General features: G+C 38.3%; 1 protein-coding gene across 1 annotated transcript in view; it reads left to right on the top strand.

The window, feature by feature from the left end:
* The window catches only part of LOC109842762, a 24,509-nt gene continuing 8,378 nt past the window's right edge, over nucleotides 3,049-19,179 (top strand). Inside the window, exons 1-3 of the mRNA XM_020411642.1 lie at nucleotides 3,049-3,258; nucleotides 9,780-11,045; nucleotides 11,119-11,144. Of these exons, the coding sequence (XP_020267231.1) occupies nucleotides 9,857-11,045; nucleotides 11,119-11,144 (1,215 nt within the window). The 5' untranslated portion in view covers nucleotides 3,049-3,258; nucleotides 9,780-9,856. The remainder of the gene's footprint in view (nucleotides 3,259-9,779; nucleotides 11,046-11,118; nucleotides 11,145-19,179) is intronic.

Here is a 19,179-nt window from a genome sequence, read left to right as displayed (position 1 = left end):
TTTTGCAAACAGGACCACCAGAGCCTATCGAGATACTAAAGACAAATATAATCATAGACATGCACAACTACGTAATGCAGTGGAAAAAGCATGGGGAATTTTAAAGCAAAGATTCAAAATTTTAAAAGTTGCTGCTCCATTTCCTTATAAAACTCAAGTCAAAATTGTTGTAGCTTGTTGTGTTCTTCATAATTTTATTGCAAGGCATCAGGGAAATGATAAATACTTTAATATGCTCAATGGATTAGAGATGAATGAGGATGAAGATGAGGTGGAGGAGGAAGAAGACCCCCAATACATGGTTGGTGCAGATGAAAGTTTAAGGGGTGAGCAGCTTCGCAACAGGATTGCTTTACAGCTTTGGAATAATTGAAATATGTAGTTGTCGAATATTGAAGTATAAGGAGGTTGAATTATGTCTTTTACTATCTTTATATGAGGAAAACTTATAATTTTATACAGATCTATTGAGTGGATTGTTTTTTCCTTGAATAATCAAATCTATTTTTTATTGAATAATCATTTTATTTGCCAGGTTTATTGATAGAGAAGAAGCCATATAATATTTTGTTAGCTCATTATCTCTCTTTAGTAGCTGAAATAATGTGAAATAATAATTTATTTTAATTTACCTTCTGAACAATCATTTATTTAATAATACCAAATTGTCATTTTAGCGCTATTTCAAAAAAAAAAATTATCCCACGTGTCTCAACTGAATTACATATTATTGATCAAAAGATAAACAACGCGAAAAAGATATTAATGAGACAATTAGTTATAAATTTTCAGTAAGGGCGAAAGTGGTATTTTTAAAAAAATTAATGAGATTAATCTCCTTATCCCTTCTTTATTTGCCAAACACAAAAGTCTTAACCCCTTGTCTTAACTAGCGAATCCAAACTGAATTAGAATATTTTTAACCCTTCTAAATGGATTAACTAAGTTAACCCTTCTCCTTAATCCCTCTTCCTTAACCCTTTGCCAAACGGTACCTTAAGGATTAAGGATATACACCTCTGCCACTCAGAAGAAAAAAGTCTTTTTCAATTAGATCAAGGGTAATAGTTAATTTATTGTATATATATAGTTCTCACTTCACATCTCAAGCAATCTTCTAATTGAAGGAATGATGAGAGAGTGCAGGAAAACAACAGAAGAATCAGGCAGACAGACTGGCAGTCGACCGTCGTGGTCGACCGTGAACGTGCACGAAGGCCAGTGAGATTCGGAGTTGAAGGCGGTCGACTGTGACGGTCGACTGCGGGGACCCTCTAGGCGATTATCTCTCGGGAAATCAGTTCGGTCGACCGCCGCGGTCGACCGCGAGTTTGACTGTAGGATTTGTTTCTCTATCGGGGGTGTTCAGTCGACCGCGAGCTTCGTGCGGTCGACCGCGAGACCTGCGCGGTCGACCGTCGCGGTCGACCGTAGATGGATTTTGGGCTGGGCTTTGGATTTTGACCCAGTTCGTTTCTGAGTTGATATATAACCCTAAACCTGATTAATTAGGATTAAGCAAAGACGATTTTGAGCAGTCTTTTGGAGAGGATTGCTACATCCAATTGTGGGAGATTTGTGAGAGATCTAGAGCTTTGTTTTAGGGTTTGATCGGTGAGAATTGTAACTCTATTTGTATTCTCTTGATTTCTAATAATAAGAACTCCCCCCTCCTTGCCCCGTGGACGTAGGTAACTTGCCGAACCACGTAAATCGTTTGTTCTTACTATGGTTGTGATTTGCTTATTGGTTGTGGTTTATCTCTTGGATTGTTCGTGTCGTTCCTCGAAGCTTCCGCCGCGCACAACACTAAGAACATATATTGCAAAAGCAGAAGTTGTGAGCTTTCCTAGTACCTGAGAAAAACATATTTTTTAAAAAAAGGAACCACGAGTACCTATCACAAGAAGATTAAGAAAGGGAAACTTTTTTACAAAGACCGTTTTTGAAACTTTATCAGATAAATCGATTTTTTGTGGATTTAATTAGCAAAATTGACATCTTTTGTCGATTTTATAAAATATAGTTTTTAAAATACATGAGACTAGTGGTGCCGTGTAATTAGTGTTGGCTAATTACTTGCTAATTAAATTTTAAAAAATACACGAGACTAATTAACCTTTATTAGGGAGTAATTAGGCACCACTAAATGCACAAGACTAGTAGTCCCCCGTATTTAAAAGTTTTATTTTTGCAAAATCGTCCTTTTTTTTTTGCCAAAAAGCGGTCGATTTTGCAACTTGTTTAAATAATAGGTAGATTTTGCTTTTCAAAAATGGTCTTTTAAAAAAGAAAATCTTCTTTAAGACATATATACTACAAAAAAGAAAAAGGAAAAAACCACTAGTAACTCTTTCAACAAAAGGATAGATGTGTAATGAGCAAGGGGATTAATAAAGAAAATTATTATTGTTAAGAATTCTGAAGAAAAATATTAATCTAGCTATACTTTTGTAATAAATACCCCAATGTGGGAAGCTCAAACATTTATTTTCCTAGGCAGAGGTCATACGGCGAAATGATGTTGCTAGTACCATTATTTATACGCAAATCATTTTCGTTATGTAATAAAAAAATATCCAACCATCTCCTACTATTTAGCTATAGGGTCCAAATCATTTAGAATCTGTGTCAAATCAAAAACAAAATTTTTTTTTTTTATAGATTGATTAAAGACGAAGGAAGGGAGGGAGGAGGGAAGGTGGAGAAAAAAAAAAATAAAAACTGGGAAAATAACTCGGCCGTATTTAGCTATAGCTCCCTACTGAATCCTGCAACCGAACGCAGGGTACACTGACGGCACGTGCCTTCCTCAGGATTCAGAAGCGGGTAACTCGACCTCAAACGAAGGGTGAAGCTCGCACAGAGGACGAAGATATTTTCGCTCGTGGCCCCTACACCACGCCTCCTCCTCTCTGGCGAGTAAAGCGCCTAAAAGCGCAGCCGACAAGATATTTTCCATCCACGTGGATTATGTTGTCTCAGTCCTCCACTGCTAGTCTTCCCGAAATAGAAATTTATAAATAAATAAAAAAAACCTTAGAAAAAGTTCTATGGCCTAAGAATGGCCTCGTACTCGCAGCGTCATCGATCACTTCACGTATTCATAAATAATCAATAAATATATAAGTGTTTCCAAATACGAGGTGGGCAAGTCCCCTCTTCTCTAGTTCACTCGTTTCACTTATTTGCAGTACAGAGCTTTGGATATTGCCTCTCTTTTCTTCTTCTTCAAGCTTGGAATTTCTGAGGGATCGGGTAAATCTCAATTCTCTTAGCTCTTTTTTTTAATTGCTTTGTATTCGTTGGGTTTAGAGACAATTAAGATTTTTATTCTTCTGAGCGGTTTGTGATGTTGGTGGTTGGAGAAAATTCGTTGTTTTTGTTTTTTTTTGTTAAGCTGGAATCTTCATCAGGAGGATGGATTAGTGATCTGGGTGCTGAGATCTAATATGGGTTTTTTTTTAAAAAAAACTTGAAGGGAGTTGGTTTTTTGGGTGATGTAAAATTAAAGATTTAGAATATGTAAAATAACCATCAGGTATTAGGGCATAGGAAATCATCCATGTCAAGGATAGAAATATAAAATTAAGAGCCTCAAGTAATGTCTTGTGGAGTTCAAATTTGATTTACATTTGCTCTTAGGATGGCATGTATGTGAAAGGTTTACATAAAAAAGGGGAAAAAAATTAATCTGCCTCAAGCAATGTTTTGTGGAGTTCAAAGTGCCTTCCACTACACCAAGACTCAAAAACTCGGAAGTTGCGCTGGTGAGTATTGGGGCTATACTTTTATATTCTACCATGCGCTCGCATGTTAAGCGCCCTTTTCATGGGCCAAAACCTAGACTTGCATAGGAGTATTTTTTTTATTTTAAAATTTAGATTAAATTCATGGATAGTGGGATTTGAACCTGAACTGCCCTCATATTTATGTCAAAGTCTCTTGCACGACATCAAAACTCGAAAGCTGTGATGAGGATTGATTGCTATAATTTAGTTATATTAGAGTTTTTTGTAAAAGTTTTCCAAAAGACCCGGACTAAGTTTAAAACTACATATATATTATAGTATGTAGTTTAATAACAAACTACACTGTAGCCCAGTGGTAAAAATCTTTTTTGAACAAATCAAAGGTTATGGTTCGGCAAGCGTCAACTCATTCCCGGACTCAAACTCAAGACTCTGAATTGGTTGAGTCCGACCTAAAGCCACCTTTCGACTTTGAATTGGTTGAGTCCGATCTAAAGCCACCTTTCGACTCTGAATTGGACCTTTTCTGATGGAGTCGGACTTAAAGACGCCTTTCGACTTGGACTTGGACTTATTGGAGAAATCGGCTTAGAAAATGGCAAGAGGGTGACTGATGGGCTTTTGAACTGATCTATTTAATGGGTCCATTTAATTAGCTCATTAAATAGACCAATTAATATAGTTAGTGGGCTGAGTGGGTGTAATTGATATGACATTTGAGTTGCTCTCATTAATGAGCTAGCAACTCTTGGGTTGGATCAGAGAAAGCATTCTGAACAGCAACATAGATTCTTTTTTGAACGTATCCTCTAAAATACTATAGTGCCTGTTTGAGTCCAACTCTGTACCAGACCGAGGAGGTTATAGTCCGAAGTCAGACCAAAGACGTCGTCTAGTGTCTTAACTTGATCAAGGTGATCATGGAGGGTCTGGTTGGTGCACACCAGTATACTCAACTTGCTATTCCTAAAAGCAATTCGGTGTTGGGATCATTGTATCGGACTAGGCTGAATATTGCTTTTAAGTTCAGAATTTTAGGAAGCATGAATACTTAAACAAATTTTTTACAACAAGCATTTCAAGAAAGTTCATATTTCTTGTCTTGATTTTTCCCTTTTGTTCTGACATTCTTAACACAAGATTTTTTAGTCATAATGGATTATAGAGAAACTATAAGAATTGATAGCCTGAAACTCGAGAGCTGCAACTGATTTAATGCATAGCGACGCAAGGTGATCCTTGGGATGCAACTTCTAAAGATTTATTATGTTGTATCAGAAGAGAAGCCAACATTCAAGGAGGACTATACAACCGGCAAAGCAAAGTGGGACCACGATGACACCTTTTGTAGTTATCTCCTCAATTATCTTGCTAACCACCTTGCAAATATTTACACCCACCAAGCCTCTGTGAAGGAAATCTGGAGTGTACTGGAGCAGCAGTACAAAGATGAGGAGAAGCTTTTCAAAACACACCTCATTGACAAGTTCCTCAACCTCAAGTTTGAAGATGATAAAGAGGTTTTAGCTCAAGTCAAGGAGCTGGAAAAACTTATCATGAAGTTAAAAGATGAAAAGATCAAGCTCTACGACACCTTCATCGCCAACGTCGTCATCAACAAACTCCCTCCTTCATGGATGTCTTTCTTAATTCATAAGAAGAAGACACAAGTTTTATTACCAGACTTGAACAGGTTCATCTAGATTGAGGATGAAATTAGGACTTACACTAAAAATGAGTTGCTCGCTAAGCAAAAGGTGTCAACTAACATGGTGTCCACCAAACCTATTCACAGCTTCATCAATAACAAAAAGAATAATTTTAAGAAGTTCACTGCTCCAAAGAATCTCAATGTGCAAAAGGAGTTCAAGAAGAACAGTTAAGCCTTCAATTGCATGAAGAAGGGCCACTTCATAAAAGCATGTATAGCACCAAAGAATGCAAATAACGTCAACTATGTTGGTGAAGTCAGCCATATTGAAAAAGGACAGAACTTTATGGCAATGCTTTTTCAAATGATAAATTCTCCTAACACTTATGAATGGTGCTTAGATAGCGGCGCTACATGTCATGTTTGCATCCATAGAAGACTTGCTTCTAGTGAGAATGTATCAATGACTAACCGCTCTATCGTTATTGTCCATGAAATTGGGACAGAGGTGATAACACTTACTTCTAGAAAGACTCTTACTCTCAATAATATGAAGCATTTCTATCAATTGCAAAGAACCTGATATCTGGAAGTCTTCTTTGGAATGCGGTTGTATCTCCAAGGCGGAAAAATTGTCTTATCCTATCAGAAAGTTTATTTTGGTAATGTGTATCGTATGGATGTAATGTATAAAATGAGTATCATAAACTCTGCCTCAACTATCATTAAATTTTCTATTTTTGTGTATTTCTCTTCTCTTTGGTATCATAGACATGGTCATGTTAATTATAGAAAAATATTTAACATGAATAAACTAGGACTTATGTCTAATTGTAGGGGTGATAAACCAAGTCAATATAAAGTTTGTATGCAAGCCAAGATCACAAGAAAATATTTTCATAGTATCACAAGGAGTACATAGTTACTAGAGCTATTCATTCCGACAATTGTGACTTCAAAAGTTTTACTACTAGAGGAGGCATAAAATATTTTATTACTTTTATTGATAACCACTCTTGATATTGTCATGATTACTTACTAAAATCAAAAGATAAAGCCTTTAGTAAGTTTATTGAGTTCAAGACTCGAGTAGAAAAACAACTTGTTCACCTAGTAAAAAAGCTTAAAAGTGATAGAGAAGGAGAATATTGATCCAAGGAAGCATAAGCTTATTTCAGAGAACATGAGATAGTTGCCGAGACAACTGCTCCCTATTCACCACAATCTAATAGAATTGCAGAGAGGAAAAATTGAAATCTAACAGAGATAATAAACTCAATGCTTATCACCTCTGGTCTTCTAAATTGCCACTGGGTGTGATGTTATTAATAGGAAATTGGATCTTAAATAGGGTACCATATTCTAAATCCCATATAACACCAAATCAACTTTGATCCTGCTTCTTTAGATAATCTTAAAGTTTGGGGAGTCTTTGCCTATATTAGAATACCTAGTATCAGAAGGTTAAAGTTGGGACTAAAGGCAAATAAATGCATCTTTCTGGGGTTTGCTAAAGACAGTGATGCAAGTAAGTTCTTAGATCTCAACACCAACTCAATTATTGAAGCTTGAGATGCAAACTTTTTTGAGGATAAGTTTATCAAAGATAAAAACTTGTCACTCAAAGATATACCAGATAACACTGAATTAACTCCGGCTACACTAAAGAACCTACTACTTTGGAGAACTCTACTCAAGAAGAAGAAGCTGCTATACCAGAGTAAGGTCCAGAGCCTCCTGTCAAGCGGGTAAGGAAAATAAAGGATTTTGGTGATGACTTCTTTATGCATTATTATGGAAGGAAGCTGCAAAAAATGAGATGAATTCTCTTCTTTAAAATCACACTTGGGAGTTAGTTGATTTTCCAGAAGGAGCAAGGCCGATCAATAGCAAATGTATCTTAAAACAAAATACTAATAGTACTATTGAGAGGTACAATGCAAGATTAGTCGCTAAAGGTTTCTCTCAGAAGGAAGGCATTGACTTCTTTGACATATTTGCACCAGTTTGTCGCATCACGACCATTAGAGTGCTTATCTCTTGGGTTGCCATTTAGAAGCTTATTGTGCACCAAATGGACATGAAGATGACATTATTAAATGAAGATCTGACTAAAGAAATCTATAGAGAACAATTAGAATGCTATATTGTTGATGGCATGAACACAAAAGTATGCAAATTGATTAAGTCTCTTTATGGACTGAAGTAAGCTCCTAAACTCTACAACAAGAAGTTTCTATCAACTCAATTCTGTATGAAGTATCATGGAGATGCTGATGTAATTCTTGGGATCAAGATCAATCGGTCAAAGAATGGGATTGGCCTAACTCAGTTTTATTACATTGAGAATATGTTGAAGAAATATGGGTATTCTGATTTTCTAGAGATATCGATACTATATGACTACAACAAAAAGATTCGAGCCAACTCAGGAAGACCAGTGAAATAGCTGGAGCACTCAAGGATCATCAGGAGTTTTATGCACACTATGAGTTGCACAAGACCAGATATAGCTTACACACTTGGGATGCTAAGTAGATCTATAAGCAATCCTGGAAAGTCTCATTGGGATGCTATTGAAAGGAATAATGAGGTACTTTAAAGGAACTATAAAAAGTCCTAGAGGATGTTTTAAGTTGTGAATTGCTTATGGTTTTAGTAGAGAACCGCTTTTAAAATACTATGTCTGAATATGTTGTCAGTAAGATTTGAAACCAGGACATCCTGAAACATTGTGTTTCGGTATCAGTTTACCAAGCTCATGCTCACAGATACAGATAGAGGATGTATTTTTATTCTTGTAGCAGATTCTTTTAATTACAATTGATACTGTATTTTATACTCTCTTTAGTAATCTAGAAGGGAGTATCACTACATTATTCTGATCTTTTTTGTTACCTTCTTTTTACTAATTTCTCTTGAATGTAACTTGGTCTCTCGATTTGATTTCGGACCAGTCCATCTCTATTTACTTGCATTTCATGGTATTTCATGCTTTTGTAAATTTTTTGAATTCTTTTAGAAGTGTCCTATAATTACTTATCTTTGCAGAATTATATCATATTTTATGCATGAGTATTTGCAAATAGCCAGAATCATTTCCTAGAGGTTTCCAGTTGTAACTAAATATCTTTATAGAACATTTCTGGTTCCATCTTTCTTTCATTAGTTAACCCACCCTTTTCTAAGAAGGATTTGAGTCATATGGCATCTATACTACTTGGAATGGCTCTCTCATATTGAGAAATTTTGTCTAGTGGTATTCGATCACAGAAGCCCTTGACAGCCCTTAGTGCCCCCTTGGGATTTGCAGGCTGCTTCTTCACAACGTTTAGCAGCCTAACCGCACCCTTGTAGCTTTATGTTTTGCAGATAACTTTATTTTGCAGTTGGATGTAACAATTAATTTTTATACTTGATTAGTTTTACCTCTTTTTTTAAAACTTTTCTCATACACAAAGGGAAGTCCTTTTTTGTTTCTGAAATAGTTCAATGCTCATTGACTAGGTTACATGGCATGGGTACAATACTGGTGTGGGTACGGGACACGGCTATATATATCATGTTATGTAAATTATATGTATTAAAATTAATAATTTACTTAAGATTAATATTATTTTTTTCATTTACATAAGATCAATATATAAGAAATAGATGTGAAGTGTAGAATATACATCCAAGAAGTGTATGAGGAGTGTTTTAAATTAAAAAATGTATTATAAATTGAGTATACAACCAAATAAATATATGCATAAATTCAAGAAGTGTCCAAGAGGTTTGGGTATGGGTACGAGTACGGGTATAGGTACGTGTTGGGTACAGGTACGGGTGCCTAATAGAAGTACCCAGGTAACATAACTCATTGAAGATAATTACCATCATACATTTCATCCATGTACCATGTATATTTCTTAAATAATTATGTAGTTTAGAAATTGTACTTCATGTCCAAGTATTAAATAACAACCTATCTTATGCATTTTTCATGTAGAATTTCAACTTATGGGCTTGGTGTGATAGAGAATTGACTAAAATGGTTTGGTCGTGTACAATGAAGGCCACTAAATGCACCAATTAGAAGGAATGATAAGATTATAGTTAAAGGGGTATAAAGGACTAGAGGTAGCCTAACAAACTTAGTTAAAAACAATCAAGAAAGGTATGATGATATAACTTAGCGATTAGATGAACATAATGAAAACTAAATGGAAGAATATCACCCAACCCTAAAAATTTAGGGTAAAGGCTTCACATTGTTGTTGATGTTGTTTATGCTTATCTGTCTAAACTAAATTTCTATTATCCTAAATTATTGCTTGATGTAACTTCCCTTTAGAATTCTTGTCACAAAAAGTGAAATTTGCCTTTTATTTCAGGATCTTATCTAATACTTCCAGAAGTTTGAAACTGGTAAATTTTATGCCCAACAGCGAACGGTCACTCAAAGAATATCATGTCAGATGATGTCTCTGTAAGATACAGAAACAGGGAAGTTTTTGAGTTCGTAATGGACGATACAGATACTTTAGAATCCGTGCATCCTTATCAATTGCAATGGATGGCTCACTGGACTCAAGCTAGCAGCAGTTCATCTAAAGATCGAACACCACACTGTCGCTCTCCGGCTGAAACTATGAATAGTTGGAGACAAGACTTCGGCAAACAAAATCGAACATCTTATATGCTTCAGTCAATAGAAGCTGGAGGAGGTGATCATGGGAGATTTAGGATCATTAAGAATGCTGTACTGCAGAATAATCATGGAAGCTCATATCATTTTCAAAGTTTATATAGTCCAACTTCGGAGGGGACAAATTTTCCAATGCTTGATATTAACAGGAAGATAGAGACTATCATGGCTCCAAAGAAAACGACTAGCTCTACTACTATAGCAGATAGAATGACGGGACAACTGTTACCCATGAGTCGATCTCTATTAGATCTAAATTCGATCAAATTTGCATCTGAAGGGCATCAGCATCTAAAAAAGAATATCACACAAGTTGATAAAAAGACGAGGTCATATGAGTCTGTACAAGGATTACAACATTATATGTGCCGTAGTCCAACTATGAACGATGAGGAAAATGACCCTTTTTGCTCCGGCCTAGCATTCAAAGAGCACTTTGCAAATGCAAACCTCACTTACTTAAAACATGAGCTGTGCAATGGTTCCAAAAATGGATCAAGTCCTTGTCCTGGTGATGTTCCTCATTTATGTCTACCTCAAGAATGCAACGAAGAAAGAGAAAGTCTTTGCGGCAAGAAAAAAAACAATCTTGGCTTGAGCAAACATAAAATGTCAAGTTCCTCAACTATTGATAGTAGGAAAGGAAAACCTGATAAGTTCTCAAATGTCGCTCAATACCTGAGTGTGGATTTGCACAATAAAGAACAAACTGCTGGAGGTTCAACAGTTTCTGCTAATGTCGAAGGGACTGCTTTCTTTGAAAAGTTTACTTTACCTGCAATATCACACTATCATGGCCAGAGAGAACATAGTTTTCGAAATCTTAGCTCAACCAACAGTATGGAAGGTGCTGATGGAATTAGTTCCCAATCTATGAACAAAGGAATTGACTGCACTCTTGAAACTGATACTGTGCAAATGTATGTTCAAGGGAAACCAAGATCTCCTGAAGGTACATCTTCCATATTGTTTTAGGTATTATAAGTATCTTAACTAACCTATTCTTTTTTACCATTTGTTTTCAGTTGGAAGTTCTTTCGAATCACATAAGGTACAAATTTTACTGTTGATGGCACTTTACCTTATATTGTCTTTCAGCATCCTCCATTAGCAAGTCTGTCCATAGTGAAATTTTTCTTAAATCTGCTATGCTTTGTTCTGTCACTCAGCATGGTCCCGAGGCAGAGGGACTAGACACACATGCACGAACACACTAAAACACGTACACACACAGACACACACATGCTCACACACTCACGCACACACACATGCACATGCCCCCACATGCACACACACGAACATGCACACATGCAAGCGCACATGCCATGCCCCCACGGACGCACGACAGTCCTCCAGTCCACCAGTCTGTCGTGTGATACCACCATTTTTTGCTACTCATCAGAAATTTAAGAAAGTGTGGATAGGTTTACAATTTAGATAATGAGAGTAAAGTGTAACAATGACTAGTCATTTTCAGTAGTAGTTTGAGCCAAACCACATGTACACTTCCAATTGACAACCTGGCTCTGATACCGTTTGTCACCCTAAGCCCACGACCCATTGGAGCACTATAATCATGGGACTAAATGCTACATCACCTTGAGGTGGGATGGCTGTGATAACTACATTAAATTGTATCATATTTGGAAATAAAGAAAGCGTCAATGGGTTTATAACATAGTTATACAGTACACGGTATGCAACGGGTCGTGATAGAAATTCCAGTATGTAATTCACCATCTAGAAAATTTGGATACGATGGGGAGTACCTCGCTTTAGTATGCAAGTTTGTTATGTTGTACGTTATAAAGTTTTATTAACCTAGGTTTATAACATAGTTATACCGTACACGGTATGCAACGGGTCGTGGTAGAAATTCCAGTATGTAATTCACCACCTAGAAAATTTGGATACGATGGGGAGTAGCTCGCTTTAGTATGCAAGTTTGTTATGTAGTACGTTATAAAGTTTTATTAACCTAGGTATTTAGTTACAGTAAAGTCATTGACTTATGTATTTTATTGTGCATCTCTCTTCACTCGATTGCTCACCTCACACTGCATTTTACACATGCACTTGCGCCACTTGTAAGTGATATGCCAATTTCGCGAAATCAATTTATGTATTGGAGGGAAGTGATTTGCAAATGCACTGGGAATCGGTTCACAGGAACTGTACGATGGTTTGAGGGGGATCTAGGGAATTACGCAACTTAAATTTGTTTATAATGTAGGTCATGGGAGTCGAGTGTAAAGTTGACTAGTCATTTATGATAGCAGTTTGAGCCAAATAATGTGTTATACTCAATGGGTCTCAGGACTTACATTACACCAACGTGCTTTCGTAACTAACATGCCCGCCTCCCCATTCACGCATGTGCGCACATATATACGCATGCACTTATGCATCTACCTCCCCACCCATCCAAACACAGTTTATCAAGTACAATGAAAGCAAATAATTTTGCTAAAATTAGAGTGCAAAGTAACGTCTTTACTGTAAGTAGCCAAAAATGCAATCATTCTAGCTCTTCGTATAATTTAGAGGTTACCAATTTCAAATGAACCAATAAGGAGCTTCTAAACTGATATACACTATAATATTGTGTCATAATTGTATTGTTTACATAGCCGTGTCATTTTTTGTGACACCCCCACTTTAGTTCACATGGATTAGTGTGAACAAATGTTAGTGGCTTAAATAGAGAAGCTCGAGACTCAAGAACAACTAGTGATAGCATTTTGGCAATGGACTTTAGCCAACATCGAGTTACTCTCAGTGGTCCCACGGCTTGCACGCGCCAACGACCGTGGACCCGGGGCGTAACAAATGGTATCAGAGCAGATGTCAGCCGGAAGTATAAAACTAAGTGTTATACGGGGTTAAGTGCTACACCATATGGATGTGGTGGGAACCACCTCTAGAGCCCGTAGGAGCCATCTCTAGAGTCCACGTTGCCTGGCAGAAATACTAGGATGTGTCAATTGTCATGTTGTGGAGAACTTGCGTGGCAAGTTTTAGAACTCTGAACTAGTTTGAAACTTTATGAAAGAGTTGATTTAACCGAAATCGCTCTATAAGCCAAGGATGAAGAAAGCTCCTGTTACTGATCTCCAAAGCTCCAGTAATTTCCCCCAAGATCTCTTCTTTGCTGCCAAAGAAAAGGATCTGAACTAAGCTGATTTCTTAGTTATTTATAGGGGATTAAGGGGTGTAACCGTCCCCTTAATTCGCTCCTAAGTGGGGCTAATGGGATGTAACTGTCCCTTAAATCACTCCTGAGTGGAGTTATAATCCTCTCAGATCGTGGGAAACTGTTTTGAAACCATTCAGCTCGTGTTTGAATGAGTCAAACACAAAATCCGCATTCTGGCATGAATTCTGCGTTCAAACGCAGTGTCTGGAAGCTCGAACGCAACGTCTGGAAGCTCGGATGCAGCAATTGGAAGCTGCGTTGGCAGCATTAGCAGCTGGATCTGAGTTGCGTTTATAGCGATTTGGAAGCTGCGTTGGCAGTGTTGGAAGCTGCGTTTGCGCTGCGTTAGTGGCCGAGCTTGAGTTGCATCTTGATGCTGGTACGCGGAGAGGATTTTCGCGTCTTGATTTGAAAAGACCATCGATTTGTAGTCTTTTTCTGTCAAAGCGTTACAAAGATCGTTATTTTGTAATCTTTGCTTTAGCTCTTTGATATGTGATAGTCGTCAGGTTGTAACTCCCGAGTTGATTGTGAATGTTGTTGATTAGAGCTTTCATCAGTTATTGTGAATGTCGTCAGATTGTAACCTTCATCGATCTATGTAAAAGTCTTCAAATTGTAGTTTTCTGGAAGCCGTCGAATTGTAACTTCCATCATCGGTATTTGATGGGGATCAGCTATCTACAGTGATTTTTAGACAGCCTACAGAACCCCCTCCAAAGTTTTCGAAAGTTCGCGGTTGATTAGGAAGAATTTTCGAAATACTTTAGATTTCAACTCTGATCTTGGAGCTGTTGATTCCGTGTCATAAAGGAGTTGTTCTCTGCACCCGCTTTGAAGGCATCTTCATTGAAGAGATTTGTCACGCAGGACCTGTGTAAGGATGAGCTTCAAAGAGAAACTGTAGTGACGGTATAAGCTACTCATGAGCAGAAGCTACCAAACGTTACGTCACGACTCACCTCCATTCAGTTGATGGGCCTGTAAACATTCATAGAATTTTTGGCAAACCCTCAGCCATCAACGGATTTGATAAGCCTTTACCGATTACCGTTTGAGTCGGGCTAGCATGTGAATTATTTGAATCCGTTTCACATGTAACGTTGTGCTAAGAGAATGAACTCTCTTAGACTTGATGTTATGATTTTGAATACATAGACTTTGTCATTTTTATGAAAAAAAATTAACCGACAGTATTAGGCATAGACTTATCTCTAATTAGGGATCGAGATAAAGTCTCCCATGCGTGTAAGGCATGTATTTTGGCATTATTAATAACGACCTGTCATGATGTTGAATACACGTGCTTTTATCCTTTTTGCAGGAAAAGACTAACTGGCAGCATGTGTTAGATGCAAACTTATCTCTATTTAGGGTCGAGATAAAGTCCCCTAAACGTGAATTCTGGTGTTCTTTTCACGGAGAAAGACTAACCGGTAATGCGTGTTAGGTGTAGACTTATCTCTAATTAGGGATCGAGATAAAATCCCCCAGACGTAGATTTTGATATCTTTTTCACGACGAAAGACTAACCGGCAACGCGTGTTAGGCGTAGGCTTTGTCGCCGTTTCTTCATGTGTTATGTTTTCACTTGAAATACTGAAAGAAAGTTGGAAGTGCCAGAGGTGTGATGTTAACTTGACGGGTTTGTGGACCTATCGCTCTATTAAAGAGAGTCAATAAGTTGATTGTCAAAGGTGTGATATTAACGTGACAAGAAGAATATTACGATCAGAGCAATTTTATGGACCTATCGCTCTATTGGAGAGAGTCGATAAGTTGATTTTATCAGAGGTGTGATATTAACGTGACAGGAATTTATTACGATCGGAGCAACTTTAAGGACTTATCATTGTGTTGAAGAGGATTGATAAGTTGATTGTCAGAGGTGTGATTTAACATGACGAAAATTTGTTGCGATCGGAGCAACCTTGAGGACCTATCGCTCTATTGACGAGAGTCGACAAGTTAATTGTCAGAGGTTTGGTGTTAACATGACGGGAATTTGTTACGATCGGAGCAACTTTGTGGACTCATCATCCTATTGAAGAGGATTGATAAGTGGATTTTGTCAGAAGTTTGGTGTTAACGTGACATGAGTTTTGTTACGATTGGAGCAACTTTGTGGACTTATCATCCTATTGAAGAGGATTGATAAGTGGATTTTATCAGAGGTTTGGTGTTAACATAACTGGAATTTGTTGCGATCGAAGCAACTTTGTGGACTCATCATCCTATTGAAGAGGATTGATAAGTAGATTTTGTCAGAGGTTTGGTGTTAACGTGACATGAGCTTTGTTAGGATTGGAGCAACTTTGTGAACTTATCATCCTATTGAAGAAGATTGATAAGTAGATTTTGTCAGAGGTTTGGTGTTAACGTGACATGAGTTTTGTTGCGATTAGAGCAACTTTATGGACTTATCATCCTATTAAAGAGGATTGATAAGTGATTTGTCAGAGGTTTGTTGTTAACATGACAGGAGTTTTGTACTTGTGATTTGAACAAGATTTTGGAGACTAGCGTCTCGTTGGGGAGAGTTGCTAAGTGAGTTTATCATCAGAAGCGATGAATTTTGATACTTATGATTTGAATAAGATTTTGAAGACTTAGTGTCTTTCTGGGGAAGATTATGATTTGAGCAATTTTGAGGACCTATCATCCTATTGAAGATGATTGATAAGTTGATTGTCAGAGGTGTAATTTTGAGGACCTATCATCCTATTGAAGATGATTGATAAGTTGATTGTCAGAGGTGTATTGTTAACGTGATAAATTGGGAGTGATGCAAACTTTGAAGATGATTGATAAGTTGATTGTCAGAGGTGTATTGTTAACGTGATAAATTGGGAGTGATGCAAACTAAATTCATACTCCGTGGGGATGATGATCGTCAGAAGTATAATGTTAACTCGATGATGTGAAAGATTCATTACTCTTAATCTAGTGAATTCCAAGTAACCAACCCCCAGTCTTGATTAAGACTTAGCAGGGGAAGAAAAAGAGGGGTAGACATGATATATCGCCTTATGGGCCACTATCCATCAAGTCGGAATAGAGACATGTCACATGGCAGACCGCTATCTAAAGAATTTGGCTATCAGAGTTAACTGTTAACGTGATAGTTTTATGGACCCGTCATCCTATTGAAGAGGATTGGCGAATTGATGGACTATCAGAGATAACTATTAACGTGATAGTTTTATGAACCTGCCACCCTATTGAAGAGGATTGGTAAGTTAATAGACTATTAGGGGTAAATGTTAACGTGATAGTTTTGTGGATCTGTCATCCTATTAAAGAGGATTGGCAAGTTGATAGACTATCAGAGGTAACTGCTAACTTGATAGTTTTGTAGACCTACCATCCTATTAAAGAGGATTGATAGGAAAATTTTAAGGGAATAAACTATCAGAGGTAATCATTAACATGATAGTTTTGGTGGATTCGTCATCCTATTGAAGAGGATTGGTGGGGGAATTCGGGAGGAAAAGGACTATCAGAGGTGTATTATTAACTTGATAGTTTTGGCAGATTTTGTGGTTAACAGAGGTATTCTATTGAACATGACAACTTAGAAAATTTATTACCCATAATCCAATGAACTACAAATAAACCAACCCCCATCTTGAACAAGTGCAGGGGGGAAAGGATAGACATAGCATATCACCTAGTGGGTCACTATCTAACGAGTTTAACTATCAGAGGTAATTGTTAACGTGATAGTTGTTGGACCTGTCATCCTACTGAAGAGGATTGGCTTCAGTGATCATGGTATCTTCCCCTTCTGACTGAGAAGATTAGGCTTGGTCCGATTGTTCAGGTTGAACCTGCCTACTTTGTTCTTCAGCTTTGACCCTAACAATAATCTTTTGAGCTTGTTCGCCTTGAGAAATTAGTTGTCTCCAGGAATAGCATTCTGTAACCCTCATTTGTGCTAGAAGATCGGTCTACAAGTTGTGTCGACAGGTCTCCACTACGGTAGACTGTGTCATACCTGTGGGGCATCGCTGAGTCATGTTTCGAAACCTTTTGACGAAGGCTTTGACGAACTCCCTCTTCTTCTGGTTAGTAGCGAGATGGGTATGGATGGAGACTTCTGTATCCTCTTCAAAGAATCTTGACAAGAAGAGTCTCTCTAGATCTGTCTACTTTTGAATACATCTCGCAGGCAGTTTTCTGAACCATTCAAAGGTAACTCCCTTGAGGGTACCAATGAACAATCGAGCCAGTATGGCATCGTTTGATATCATATTCCCAGTCTGTGACTTGAAATGATAGATATATTGATTCGGTGACCCCGTGCCGTCAAAAGTTTGTAGCGTCATGACTTCGAACTTTGGAGGATAAGGGGCTAAATCTTATTCGGCAAGTTAGGGCCTGACAACTCCCTCGTCTTGGAGCTCGCTTCTGTTAGCAATGACATTGAGGCGGGCTTCTAATTCTTCCATTTTAGCCGATTGAGGATTCTGCTCATTCTCGGCTTTTTTCTCTTCTTCAGATGAAGAGACTATATGATGAGCTTCTTGATTAGAGGTCTCGTTCACTTTTTGTTTCGCCTTCGATGTGGGCGATCCTCCTTTTTGGGAGGATTCTTGCCGAGGTTGTGACTCAGCTTTTTAGAAATTGGCTCTATTGGCAATGATCTGAGCCATCATATCCCGAAGTTGATTGATGGTTTCCTATTGTGCTCGGAGATGGCCTCCTTCTCAGCAACCCTCTTTGAGAGGTCTTCATGGTTCCCGTCATATATGCGAAGCTCTCATGTTTAACAAAAGAACTTGATGATTGGAACTCCGCAATGGCTGAGTGTTCATCATCGAAATTAGTTCCTCTAGCTAACCTCCGATAGTTGACAGGGGGAATGGCTCCCGTTTGAGTCTGAGTATGTTGATAAATTCCATCGGACCTATTCAAGGGGTATTTTAAGCCAGGAGACTGATCTTTCTCTGACTCGTCAGAGCTAGGGACTGATGATCTCCCTCTGCCGATCATGTTAGAAGTGACTCCAAGGTATTCATCCTCCGAAGTCTTCCTCTTGCGAGAACGTCGTCGGTTATGGAGCAAAGCGACGTTCATTAGTCGGTTGATCATCGATAAATTGATTGCGCATGAGCAATACTGGCATCCCGAGAGGACCGCAGAAATCAGTCGTTCACATTGGAATGAACAAATGAATTATTGCATCGGTCTTTCTCTCAATATGGACTCTCTCAAATCTGTTGCAAAGATTCGAGGAGAATTACTCACTGATCGTGAGGTTTGAATTGGAACCCCCGGTCCATGATTGGACATGACTGGCTCTTGGTGAACATGAATCTGGTCGGGATGCCTTGAATCCATGAACTTATTATATCTGTCCATCGATCTAATCGCGCTACGCAGAGTATTCGGGGGTCTCGCTGCCCGATTAGCGAGCTAAAGGTCCAGGGGGGCGGCACGCCCCTTGACGAGGGGTTCGGGAGGGGGGGGGTGGACTACCCCCTGGCGGGGTTCCGGGGTTCGCTGCAGCTTCACGATATACATCAGGTTCTGTCTTGGATTTTATTACCCGAACGCATGCCTGAGCTCCAGGTTTTGCTGGTGAAACGCACCCCTGAGGGCTGCGTTTAGCTAGGCTTATGCAGAGCTCATGTCGAGGCTCACAAACGCGGAACTCGCGTTGATTGGAAGATCGACTTTTTTAGAGTTGGACCGAAGCTAAGTCTTCTCCTTCAGAAAGGGGACTGTATGAATAGTGCAACCCCCAAGGGAGACAGTCCTTCGATGAGTCGGCCATAACTGGAGCTTTAGTCTCCTTAGAAATTTTGTGGATTTTACGCATAGCCTTGGGACTAAGGGACCCAGAGGAGAGGGCCTCCTCAAACTTGGCTTGATCGAACTCGATGAT

Source organism: Asparagus officinalis, chromosome 5 (genome assembly GCF_001876935.1).
Source record: "Asparagus officinalis chromosome 5, Aspof.V1, whole genome shotgun sequence".
Classification (NCBI taxonomy): Eukaryota; Viridiplantae; Streptophyta; class Magnoliopsida; order Asparagales; family Asparagaceae; genus Asparagus; species Asparagus officinalis.
The sequence above is the reverse complement of the archived record's forward strand: the minus strand, read 5'-3'. Positions and strand labels throughout refer to the sequence as shown.